The 13,240-nt window shown below is 43.2% G+C and overlaps 1 protein-coding gene across 1 annotated transcript in view; it reads left to right on the top strand.

The window, feature by feature from the left end:
* Positions 1-4,451: 4,451 nt before the first annotated feature.
* SLC7A8 (solute carrier family 7 member 8) overlaps positions 4,452-13,240 on the top strand; it is a 61,231-nt gene continuing 52,442 nt past the window's right edge. Inside the window, exon 1 of the mRNA XM_050796441.1 lies at positions 4,452-5,602. Within this exon, the coding sequence (XP_050652398.1) occupies positions 5,452-5,602 (151 nt within the window). The 5' untranslated portion in view covers positions 4,452-5,451. The remainder of the gene's footprint in view (positions 5,603-13,240) is intronic.

Here is a 13,240-nt window from a genome sequence, read left to right on the forward strand (position 1 = left end):
TTTGTATTTTTTAGTAGAGACGGGGTTTCACCATGTTAGCCAGGATGGTCTCGATCTCCTGACCTCGTGATCCACCTGTCTCGGCCTCCCAAAGTGCTGGGATTACAGGCTTGAGCCACCGTGCCCGGCCTATTAATTTTCATCTGCTTTTCATTTTCTAATGAAGTAAAGTCTTCTAAAACTACTGGCTCAGGAAGCCCCCATCTAATCGACCATAGGCAGTGATCCCTGGGACTCTGGGAGGAAAGTTGGCTTTAGTTTAAGCAGGGTTTCCTTCTGCTTTAAACCAAAACACATAGATATGAGAAGAAGGGTGGAGTGAGAGCATGGACTGTGAATTGACTCCAGGGAGAGATCTGGGTCCTTTGTTGGTAACCTCAAACTTCCCAGCTCGGTTACAAAAAGCAAGAATAAAGTGCTGTCTATTGGATCTAGAAAAAAAATCAGGAATGGAGTGGATGAGCTTTGTGCTCCATTCCTTTGCATTAACAAACACCTCTAACTTGTTTCAGAAGGGGAATATTAAGCCGGGTGTGGTGGCGCACATCTGTAGTCCCAGCTACTCAGGAGGCTGAGGCTGGAGGATCACTTGAGCCCAGGAGTTTGAGGCTGCTGTGAGCTGTGATTGCACCACTACACTCCAGCCTGGATGACAGAGTGAGACCCTGTCTCTAAAAAAAGAGGGAGTAGGGGAATATTAGAACTTGACTGTGTTGGGTTTGTGTGTGTGTGTGTGTGTGTGTGTGTGTGTTAACTATTACAAGCAGCATGTCTCCAAGCCATGACCTCTTCTGTCCAGTAGGTGTCAGCCACGCACAGCCTTTCTCTTTCTAAATCCGTATTTGTAAGAAAACGGCCCTTTCATCCATAATTTTCCCTAGTTAAAGGGATCAATTTCTTCCTATCTGAAGCATGTAAAACAACCGAAACAGTGGCTCCGATATTGGAAACAGAATTGTACTAAGTACTTGGGATAGGGCCACACTGAGGACTGTGCGAAGGAGGTGACAAATGTTGGGAGGGCCCAGGTGAAGTCCTGTGGGTCTCACTGAGCAGGTAAGTGTTAGCATCAAGGTGAGTCTCTAAAAGGCACAGTTAAGACACCAAAGCAAAAACACAGAGTTTCCCTCAGGTGAAAGAAGTTGAGGCTTCGACCAGTAGCTATGGCATCCTGAAAAAGCGCTCCGTGTAAACTATCGATCTCCCACTTGCCCTTGAATAGACTCTCTTGTCTTTGACCTCAGGTAAAATCTTTCTTTGAGCCTCAGGTTTCTAATTTTTTAAATCTTTAAAATAACTGCCTTGTCTGCCCAAGATACTACATGAGGAGGAAAAAATTGAGATATTGTTCAGAAAACCATTTTTAGGCTATAAAACACTATTTAAATGTAGAGAATAGAATAAAAATATAAAGTCAAATGCAGAATAGAGTAATCCCAGCACTTTGGGAGGCCGAGGCGGGTGGATTACGAGGTTAGGAGTCCGAGATGAACCTAACCAACGTAGTGAAACCCAGTCTCTACTAAAAACACAAAAATTAGCCAGGAGTGGTGGTAGGCGCCTGTAATCCCAGCTACTCAGGAGGCTGAGGCAGGCGAATCACTTGAACCCAGGAGCCAGAGGTCGCAGTGAGCCGAGAGCCGAGATCGCACCACTGCACTCCAGCCTGGGTGACAGAGTGAGACTCCGTTTCAAAAACAAAAAACAAAAAACAGTGTTCAAAATCGAATAAACATTAGTTTGTAATTTTTTACAGATTTTTGTCAACATATTACACCAAGGCTTTTCTTTCTGCCTTGTGTTCAATGTTAGTCACATGGAATTTTGATACACTTAAGAGTTTATGTCACAAAAAGATTCCAACCTCAAGAGTGGTACTTAACATAAATAATGATCCCTTGGAAAGTGGGGAGATTCCTTTCCTAGCTTTGTTTGTTTGTTTTGGTTTTGGTTTTTTTTGAGATGGAGTCTCACTCTGTAGGCCAGGCTAGAGTACAGTGGCGCGTTCTCGACTCACTGCAAGCCCCGCCTCCCGGGTTCACGCCATTCTCCTGCATCAGCCTCCAAAGTAGCTGGGACTACAGGCACCCGCCACCACGCCCGGCTAATTTTTTTGTATTTTTAGTAGAGACGGGGTTTCACCGTGTTAGCCAGGATGGTCTCGATCTCCTGACCTCGTGATCCGCCCGCCTTGGCCTCCCAAAGTGCTGGGATTACAGGCCTGAGCCACCGAGCCCGGCCTGGTTTGGTTTTTCTAAAGACAGGGTCTCACTTTGCCACCCAGGCTGGAGTGCAGTGGTTCGATCTCGGCTTATTGCAGCCTCAACCTCCCGGGCTCACACGATCCTCCCACCTCAGCCTCCTGAGTAGCTGGGACTACAGGCGTGAGCCATCACACCCAGCTAATTTTTGTATTTTTTGTAGAGATGGGGTTTCACCATATTGCCCAGGCTGGTCTTGAACTCCTGAGCTCAAGCACTGCACCTGCCTTGGCCTCCCAAAGTGCTGGAATTACAGGCATGAGCCACCATGCCCAGCCCCTTTCCTATATATTACATTGCACCAGTAATAGATGGTAATAAGCCACTTATAAATTCCAAATGCTAAAGAAATAGAAATACTAATCTTCAGCAACTCTTCCTTTTCAACGTGTGCACCTAGTACCACTGTATTCCAAGAATGTATTTGATCCCATAACCCCCTTAACTTCTTAGTTCATAATTTGAGAAGGCTAAAGCTTACCTTATTGTTATCAGTTTACACTGGTTTTAGCAAGAGACCTCAAATTCATCACATTCATGTTTTATCCCACATTAAGTCTGCATCATATAAATTACAACTACCAAACATTACTGAAGGACCTCACGTTTGAGAAGCATTATTTGTTTTATACGATGATGTTGAAATCTGAGCAGAGGTCTTCAAAGCTGAATGCTTACAAATGAATCCACCAGATTTTCCCTCAGTGCTTTCTAAGGTTGTCAGGAAAGGCTAGAGGCAAATTCAACATTTTTTCATTTCCCATGACTCATTCCCTCCCATGGAGTTTTGTGCTATATATTCCCTGCCTTGTCTGGGATTTTTTGTTTGGTGTTTTTTTGTTGTTTTTTTTTTTGCTGAGCCTTTCAATTTGCTGTATCTTGAACTAGCAAAAGGAGGAGAGGAAGTTCCTCCCAACCTTTGAAACCTCTTAATACTTGCTGAGTTATCAAGGGGGCAGATGACTGCTGATTGAACTTTACCCCATTTGAAAAAGGTTTTGCTACGATAGCTCAACCAACCTCATTTTAAGGAATTAAGTATTTATTTTCCTTAAAACCCAAAATCTTTTGGAACATTTTCCAGAAAGTGAGGCCAAATTTCTGTAGTTAGAGGTCAGTTTGGGGGAACTTTATTTTTTAGGCCCACTTTAAAATTAAATAATTTTGCATAATATATTTAATAAGGCTAAAATTAACTTTATTTTAGACTTACAGTGTTGTCCACTATATTGTTTTATACTGTTTTTTTGAAATACTTTACAATTATGAATAGACATTGTTGCTCTCACCTTAAGGCAGCAGTTTCTGAGTGAAATTCTTCAGGGAAGTAGAGGCATAATTTCAATATGGTAATAAGATAGTTATTCTAACATCAATAAGTCTGTTTCATGATCAGCGATGTACTCATAATTCCCCATGTGTGCTTTTCAAATAGTTTATAGCGCAAAAATATTAGAAGTTGCAGAACCGCAGTTTGAGTCATTTTTTTTTAATGTTTCAGCCATCCCTAAATAAGAGCTGTGAACAAGGCTACCTGGTGATTTTGTTTTTTATCTTTTTGTATGTGCATGTGGTTTTTCTGGCTTTTTGTTTTGTTTTGTTTTTGAGACAGGGTCTTGCTCTACCTCCCAGGCTGGAGTGCAGTAGCGTCATCACAGCTCACTGCAGCCTTGACCTCCTGAGCTCAAGCAATCCTCCAGCCTCAGCCTCCTGAGTAGCTAAGACCACAAGGCCTGCACCACTGCACCCGGCTAATTTTAAAATTTTTAGTAGATGGGGTATGGCTCTGTTGCACAGGGTCTCAAACTCCTGGGCTCACATGATCCTTCCCCCCTCAGCCTCCCAAAGCGCTGGGATTACAGGCGTGAGCCACCGCTCCTGGCGATTTTGTTTATTCTGTACTCTTAGTAGCTAACAATTACACTAAAAGAACCTTTTTCCCATTGTTAATTCCTTCCATTTCCCTCCCCCACCCGTCGATTCCCCCTGTTTTTAGGAAACTCGAAGATGTCTCTTCAACGTTCTCTCCTGTATTCTCAAATGATCTAGTCCTAAATATTTTAATACATTTGGCTAGTTTAGTTCTGATGGCATTAAAAGTATCTGCACAACTGTTCCCTTATTTATAAAGCTCACAGATGCTGTATGACCTGTAACATTATACTAGCTAATGAGCTCTCCCGGAACAGTTGACGTGGAAGGAGTTTACTTCCACTTGGTTGCAAGGAGAAAGATGGAGAAAGCGAGAGACGATTGCAAAAGGAAATAACTTAGTCCATTTTCTCAGTGCTGTTTGGGGGCTCTGTGCTAATACTTCAATTGCAGAGGAGGGAGGAGACGGGACTGAGGATGGAGGGGAGCAGAGGAGGTAGGGGCGGAGCCTCGGCGGGCGAATAAAACCCCTCGCTAAAGAGAAGCACGTTAGTGTGTGGAGAAGCCACTCTCCCGAAACCCAGAGGGATGGGGCCGGCTGTGCAGTAGAACGGGGATCGAAAAGAGGAAAACAAGCGCACGAAGAAGAGCGAGAAAGAAGAGGACATCTGGGAAAGGCGGAAGCAGAAGACGGGGAAGGGAAAAGAAATCCATAGCAGGTGGAAACCAGATCTAGAGCAACACGGTCAGGTTCACAGTTTGTTTTTCTGGAAGAGAAGAAAGTACCTGAGGACTGCCCTTTTTTCCTACCGTTAATGAAAACTACTTTTGTCTTTATCATAAAAGAAAAAACTAAGGGGAGGTAAAGGCAATCTCCTGTTTTATTAGGGGGAGAGGTGAAGGGAAATCCAGGCTCTCTTTCTGAAGCTCTGGAATAAACCACTGCCTGGTGCACACAGCAGTTTGAACCATCCTGGTTTCTGAAGACACATCCTTTTCAGCAGAATTCCAGCCGGAGTCGCTGGCACAGTTCTATTTTTATATTTAAATGTATGTCTCCCCTGGCCTTTTTTTTTTTTTTTTTTTTTTTTTTAAGCAACACTTTTCTTGTTTGTAAACACGAGTGACCAGAAAGTGTGAATACGGAGTAGGAATATTTTTCGTTTTCTCTTTTATCTGCTTGCCTTTTTTAGAGGGTAGGAGTGGTTCCTATTTCGGAAAAGGACGTTCTAATTCAAAGCTCTCTCCCAATATATTTACACGAATACGCATTTAGAAAGGAAGGCAGCTTTTGGAGGTTGCAATCCTACTGAGAAGGATGGAAGAAGGAGCCAGGCACCGAAACAACACCGAAAAGAAACACCCAGGTGGGGGCGAGTCGGACGCCAGCTCCGAGGCTGGTTCCGGAGGGGGCGGAGTAGCCCTGAAGAAAGAGATCGGATTGGTCAGTGCCTGTGGTATCATCGTAGGTGAGTTCCATTCCTTCCCGCCGACCCCTCCTCTCCCCTCTGGTGGTCCTCCTGTGAGATCTTAACCCTTCGAGAGCATTATTGTTCTTCCTATTCCTTAAAAAGGATTGTCAGTCACCTGAGCTGTAACCCATCTCCATTGGTCAAGTTTGAGAGGCATAGGAAATACATCATACATCTCTTCCTCCAAACCAGGCAAAGATTCTGCCCAGTGTTCATGGAAGGGAGCAAATCGTGGTCAGAAACCCGGCTGATGATTAGCATTGCCTGGGAACTCCTGAAAAATACAGCTCCTGGTCCCTACACTTGGAGGTTCTGGTTCAATAGGTTTAAGGTGGGACTGAGGAATCTGAACAAGTTTTTATGCAGCTATTCTCCCCAGGCTGAGGATGGGCTCTTAAGGCATATTTTGCAGTTTCATGTTAAATGAAACTATGGGATAGGTACTAAAAATAGCAACATTAATGCCCTGCCTTTTTATTTTAGCGTTTTCTGCCTTATGCAGCACTTCTACTGTGTGAAGTAGCTGTGACAGGGCTGTTATTCCCATTTCACAGATGGGGAAGTTATGGAAGAAAAGGGAACAGATTGTGCCTCTCGGTTAAATGGAGAGTTTGCAGTTTCTCTAGTTGCCTGGTGGAGTCCACCTGTCTCTTAACAGCCACGGAGGGCCTGGTGAGGCTCTTAGAGGGAATCAGGAGTAACTAGAATGTGCAGAATGTGGAGTTGAGGAGGAACTGATGGGTAAAATATGTGTCCTAGCTGGGAGGTGCTGAAGGTGGGGAACCTGGGTGGCCCCAACAGTGCCAGTGCAGGCCACTCAGACCCCCTGGCTGTACTTTGCAGGGCAAGGGTCCCAAATACAGCTTCATCTCTAGACAGCACATCCTCTTTCCAGAGAAGCCTTGGAGATGGATGGCAGGCAATAAGCTCACTATTCCTGCCCTCACTTCAGAGTGAGAGATCGTTCTGCTATCTTTGGTAGAGGGCTTCACTTTCTTCCCAGAAAAAGGAGTGCAGGACAGTCAGGCATAGATATGCTTCTTTGTCATCTCTCCAGAGTTCCTTTATGAAAGCTCACTGTGTCCGGGTGCCCCTGAACCAGTTTCTCTGGCTGACGCCATGTTCTATGCAATAGCTCAGAGATATTTTGGCATCTGAGCAATAGTGACACTGGAGAACACTCTTGAAGTCAAATAAAATCAGTACAGTATTCAGATAATCCTCTTCACCTCTACACCCGGAACTTCAGTGACCAAGCTCTCTTCAGTCTCTTTCTAAAATGAAATCCCATCCCCCCACCTCCTCCCACCCCCTGGAATCCTACTTTATGTGATTCTCTGATTCTGGGAAGTTTTCCAGGCCATCTACAGTTATAAGAAAGATAATGTTATAAGAAAAATTATAGTCATGATCTGAATCTCTCTTTACTTTTTCTCATGACCTTTTTTTTTTTTTTTTTTTGCCTCTCCTTCACTTTATCTCAAAAAAAAAAAAAAAAAAAAAGAACAGCCAAGTATTCAGTATGTATAGCACATGCCAATTTAAGGTCTATAAATAGCCCAGAGCCTGATACCTCTTTCACCAATTTGACTGACAGAATTAAGCATTTTCTTCCCTCTGTGAAGGTTCTGACTTATACACAGATGTGCACGCCCACAGGCACACAAGCACAATTAAACATCCTTCTTCCTGCCTCAGCCTGGCTCACCCTTCCCAACATAGGTTCAGGTATTCAAGGGTAGAAGGTATTTTCCTCTATACTGATGTTTTTGTCTCTTCCTTTAACATCTTTTTCAAGACTATGAAGAAATGGGAGTGTTCAGATAAAATAAGTACAATTTCTATGGGTATATGTTACTACTGATTTGTCCACAACCTTATGGATGGTACTTCAATGGGAGAATAATCTCAAAGCTCCCCATGGTGACATTGCAGTAACAAGAATGGCAACTCTGGTGTTCTGTGATGAAAAGAGATTCCAAATATGTGATTTTACAGAAATCGGGATATTTTTGCAAAGCACGAGAATCCTTGTAGAGTTAATAGGCACTATTCTACCCCAACTCAAGCTAGACACAAATTTCCCCTTTAAGATGATACAGGGGAAAAAATTCATTCTGCTTCCCCTCCTGCATGGCTGTTGAGTCGCAGATGTGCTGAGGAACTGCCCTTTCCTCTTCTGGAGAAGTTTCTCAGTGGATGATCGTGATTCAAGTGTTTTCAAGACCAAATGCAAAAATAGAAATGGCATTTTCTGTGTAGATTTCAGGGATCTGGTGTTCAATGTCAACACTGCAGGAAAAAAGAGAACTAAAAGGTAAAAAGAGGGCCGGGCATTGTGGCTCATGCCTGCAATCCCAGCACTTTGGAAGGCCGAGGCAGGCAGATCACGAGGTCAGGAGATCGAGACCATCCTGGCTAACACGTTGAAACCCCTTCTCTACTAAAAATACAAAAAATTAGTTGGGCATCGTGGCGCATGCCTATAGTCCCAGCTACTCGGGAGGCTGAGGCAGGAGAATCGCTTGAACCCAGGAGGCAGAGGTTGCAGTGAGCCAAGGTTGCACCACTGCACTCCAGTCTGGCTGACAGAGCGTGACTCCATCTCAAAAAACAAAAAAGGTCGAAAAGAGAAAGGAAATTTTCTAAGTGAATCAGGTGACGTGGTATGGAAAAGTAGCATTTGTCCCAAATCTTTCTTTCTTTTTTTGAGACAGGGTCTCGCTGTGTTGCCTAGGCTGGAGTGCTGTGGTGGGCTGACTGCATTGCTGCAGCCTCAAACTCCTGGGGTCAAGCGATCCTTCCACCTCAGCTTTCTCAGTAGCTGCAACACAGGCATGCATCACCACACCTAGCTAATTTTACATTTTTTCTTGTAGAAACAGGGTCTCACTATATTGCCCAGGCTGCTCTCCGACTCCTGGGCTCAAGAAATCCTCCCACCTCAGCCTATCAGTGCTGGGATTACAGGCATGAGCCACCATGCTCGGCCCCCAAATCTTTTTTATTTTTATTTTTTTCAGGGACTGTGTCAAAGGTACATTTGCCCTAAATCTCTCTCTCTCATACCTAATTGATTTAGAGGGATAATTTAAACTACCTTTTTTTTTTTTTTTTTTTTTGAGACAGAGTCTCACTCTGTTGCCCAGGCAGAGTGCGATGGTGCGACCTCAGCTCACTGCAACCTCCCAGGCTTGGAGTGCAGTGGCGTGATCTCAGCTCTCTGCAACTTCCGCCTCCTGGGTTCAAGCGATTCTCCTGCCTGAGTTTCCCAAGTAGCTGGGACTACAGGCGCGCACCACCACGCCCAGCTAGTTTTTTTTCATTTTTAGTACAGATGGGTTTCACCGTGTTGGCGGGGCTGGTCTTGAACTCATGACCTCAGGTGATCCACCCACCTCAGCCTCCCAAAGTGCTGGGGTTACAGGAGTGAACCACCACACCCAGCCTAAAGTACATGTTTTGTAAAATTTCATTCACAATCATCATGGATGATTGAAAGCAGGGATAACAATGGTAGGTGTTATGGAAATATACTATGAATTAATAGAAGACTCATGCCAGAGAGTTCCTTATAACCTGATTGGGAAGATGAGATGCATATGTACTAAACAGAGAACACTGAAAATTAATGACATGGTTTAGTTGTGTAAGAGCTGAAGGAGGGCAAAGTTAGGTGAATGGTGGGAAGCAAGGAGAGAGAAGTTCTTACTAAGAACTAGATTAAGAAGCATCTTGAAGGATTTGAGAAGATGAAGTAGGGGATTCTGGGAGTTTTCGTAGGTAAAAGCACAATGACTAAACTATTATTTCCTAGATCAAAGATTGTGTCCTTAAAAAAAAATTGAACTATGAGAAAAATTGAGCCAGATGTGGTGGTGGATACCTGTAGTCCCATCTACTTGATCATTTTAGCCCTGGAGTTTCAGGCCAGCCTGGGCAACAGAGCAAGACCTCATTTCCCTTTTTTTTTTGGAGACAAGATCTTACTCTGTTAACCAGGCTGGAGTACAGTGGTGCAATCATAGCTCACTGCAGTCTTGAAAGCAATTCTCCCACATCAGCCTCCGAAGTAGTTTAATAATTTTTAAAATTATTTTTAATTTTTTTTTGAGACAGGGTCTCCCTGTGTTGCCCAGGCTATCTCAAACTCCTGGGCTCAAGCAATCCCCCTGCCTTGGCCTCCCAAAGTGTTGGGGTTATAGGTGTGAGCCACCGTGCCCAACAAAACCTTGCCTCTTAAAAAAAAAAACAAGTGTCTTATATATTTCTGAATCTTTAGTGTTTAACAGAGTGCCTGCTAAGGAATACTTACTCAAAGGATTGTTGAATTTAACGGACTCTAGGACAAAAATATGAACAGGAAACATTTATCTGCAGGGCTGCTGGGAACCTGGCTTGAAAATCTTTAAGCTAGGAGTAGTTTGATCAACCTGGACAATTAGGTTGGCCCATTTTAATCTTTTTTTTGAGACGGAGTCTCTGTCACCCAGGCTGGAGTACGGTAGCTTCAACCTCCACCTCCCGGGTTCAAGCGATTTCCCGCCTCAGCCTCCCGAGTAGCTGGGACTGCAGGCATGCACCACCATGCCCGGCTAATTTTTTTTTTTTTTTTTTAGTAGAGACGGGGTTTTGGGGTTTCCCCATGTTAGCCAGGATGATCTCGATCTCCTGACCTCTTGATCCGCCCACCTCGGCCTCCCAAGGTGCTGGGATTACAGGCGTGAGCCACCGCGCCCGGCCTATTTTAATTTTTTAACATCACCCTTGCCCTAACCTAACCAGGCTTTTGCTCTCCATGTGCTTGGCTAAGGAAACCTGTTGGCAGCATATTAATTTAGATTTCACCATGCATGTGGAGTTCCCCGCAAAGCCGAAAGAGGGTGTGGAAGACAGCAAAGTTCATTTATTAATGATACCAAAGGTACTGTTAATGCTGTGTTTATTAAACACTTAGTATATGCCAGGTACTCATCCAATTATCTAACATACCTGAACTTATTTGTCATTCACAATAACTCATTTGGTAGACACTTTATTATCTCTTCCTCCAGACAGGAAATAGAGACTCAAAGGGGTAAGCAACTTTGCTGAAGATCACACAACTAAAAAATATTAGAGCTAGGATTCAAACCCAGAGCTTGTCTGAATTCTGAATCAAGCTCGTAAACATTATTCTTCACTATTTCTCTTTTTATCTCCTAAAGGAGCATTTTCTTTTAGAATCCGGACAGAGATCCTTATTCATTTTTATAAATGAATGTTTATTGTATAGCAATTAATTTTGTGTTCCCAGTGAGGAAGTTCCCATTATATGGGAGAGCTGGGTATGGAAGAAAGTAATATTCCCGGTGCAATTGCAGGAAGATTTGGGTGAGCCTGAGGGGCATCTGGCCAGCACAGACCATGCTTACATTCATTCCTGCACGTGCACAACTTTCCTTTATGGACCAGTGTCCTTCCCAGCCATGTTAGAGGTGCCCACAGAGTTCTCAGCCGTTTAGGTACCTTATACCAGTCACATATCTAGGTATGTAACCAGCATCTATGTCTTGAAGGCATTAAAAGGAAAACCTTAAACAAATTAAATTTAACAGTGTTTAATTGAGCAAAGAACAATTTGTGAATCAGGCAGCCTCTTGAACTAGAACTGGTTCAGAGTTTCTGGGGCAGTCTCATGGTCGAAGATTTATGGGCAGAAAAAGGCAAGTGACATACAGGAAATGGAAGTAAGGTACAGAAACAGCTGGATTGGTTACAGCTCTACGTTTGCCTTATTTGAACATGGGTTGGACAGTTGGCTGCCTTTGATTGGCTGAAACTCAGTTAATGGTACAAAAGTAGGTTACAGTCTATTTACACATCCAGTTAGGTTACGTTTCACTACCTATGGAGAAAACTTTAAGTGGAATTTAAAATATGTATGGAGGCAGCTTTAAGCTAAACTTAACAAAGGTGAAAAAGCTGGTTGGAGAGCTGTAATAATAAATCAGAAAAGTATACAATATCAGACCATTTTGTTTTCAGCACAATTTATGTTTATAGGGGATCTTGGTATATTTGCTACGGAACAATACTGGATGCAGATCTAGCTACTAGACCACTATCTCCCAACTAACATGACTTTTTAAAATAGTATTTATTGAGCTCTTACTAAATGCCAATTCTTTTTTTTTTTTTTTTTTTTTTTTTTTTTTGAAACAGAGTCTCGCTCTGTCACCCAGGCCGGAGTGCAGTGGTGCAATCTCAGCTCACTGTAACCTCCCGCTCCCAGGTTCAAGTGATTCTTCTGCCTCAGCCTCCCAAGTAGCTGGAATTACAGGCGTGAGCTACCATGCTCAGCTAATTTTTGTATTTTTAGTGAAGACAGGATTTCACCATGTTAGCCAGGCTAGTCTCAAACTCCTGACCTCAAGTGATCCGCCCGCCTTGGTCTCCCAAAGTGCTGGGATTATAGGGGTGAGCCACCGCGCCCTGCCTAAATGCCAATTTCTGAGTTATAAGCTCTTTACATATATTATTTTATTCAATCTTCACAACAATCCTAAGAAAGTACTTATTATAATTACCTGTACGTTAAAAATGGGGAAATTGAGTCACAGAGCTGGTAGCTAATTTTCCTAGGGTCACACCACTGATAACTGCGATGACTCCATAGCCAAAACACTTAACTATTTCCCATTTCTAATTGGTAACCAAGACAGGAGGAGGCTGATGTGTATTGCATGGTGGGGCAGTTGGCCATGGAGGAAGACAACCCTGAGACTGGAGTCCAGAAAGACCATGGATGTCTGATACTGAAAAAATTGGGGCAAAAAAACTTTAAGGGTTTCTGTCAACAGAGAAATGTGGCTATGGGTATAACCTGTACTGAAATGGCTCTGGGCTGACTTGGAAAATTTTCAAGTATGAAAGATCTCACACCCATGTGGTCTATACCATTTTAGAAGATTTTGCATTTTAGTCTCGAATATGATGTATGAGCTTCTAATCCCAAAAATGTCTACTGGATATTAACCAGAGGGAGGGAGTGTGAAAACTGCTTCTTGAGTTTGTATTTCAACAACAAAAAAAAGAAAAACAAATATACACACACAAAACATGGAGGGATTAGGATTTGGTTCATTCAGGATGAAAATGTGATTAAAACTCTCATTGTTCTCAAATAAAATTCTGGGACAGGAGCCACTAGGAGGTATTTCAAAACAAACACATCTTGGTGAGTAGGGAAAGGCTATACACCCAGCAATGTAATAATAAGTAGCTACCATTCACTGAGCACTTACTATGCACCAGATTTATAGTGCCCGATTAGTACTTTATAAGTGTTCTCATCTAATCCCACACAATAACTACTGTTATAGAAGTGAAAGGTTCAAATAGGTAAGTAACTGGGTGATGGTAGAACCTAGATTCCCACCCAGGTCACTAAACTCTGAAGCACCTGGGCTTAACTAAAATGCTCCTCAGTCTGGAGTGCAAGGTGTCTGGGACCAGGGATCCTGTTGGATGCTTCCTGCCTCCAGGAACCAGAGAGCTCAAGGAGTAATTTGATTGAATCTGCTGTTGTCAGGGCGATAATACATTCCCTCAAAGAGCAGAGTTACACAGAATGACTTACTAGCAGGAGATGCT

Source organism: Macaca thibetana, chromosome 7 (assembly GCF_024542745.1).
Source record: "Macaca thibetana thibetana isolate TM-01 chromosome 7, ASM2454274v1, whole genome shotgun sequence".
Lineage (NCBI taxonomy): Eukaryota > Metazoa > Chordata > Mammalia > Primates > Cercopithecidae > Macaca > Macaca thibetana.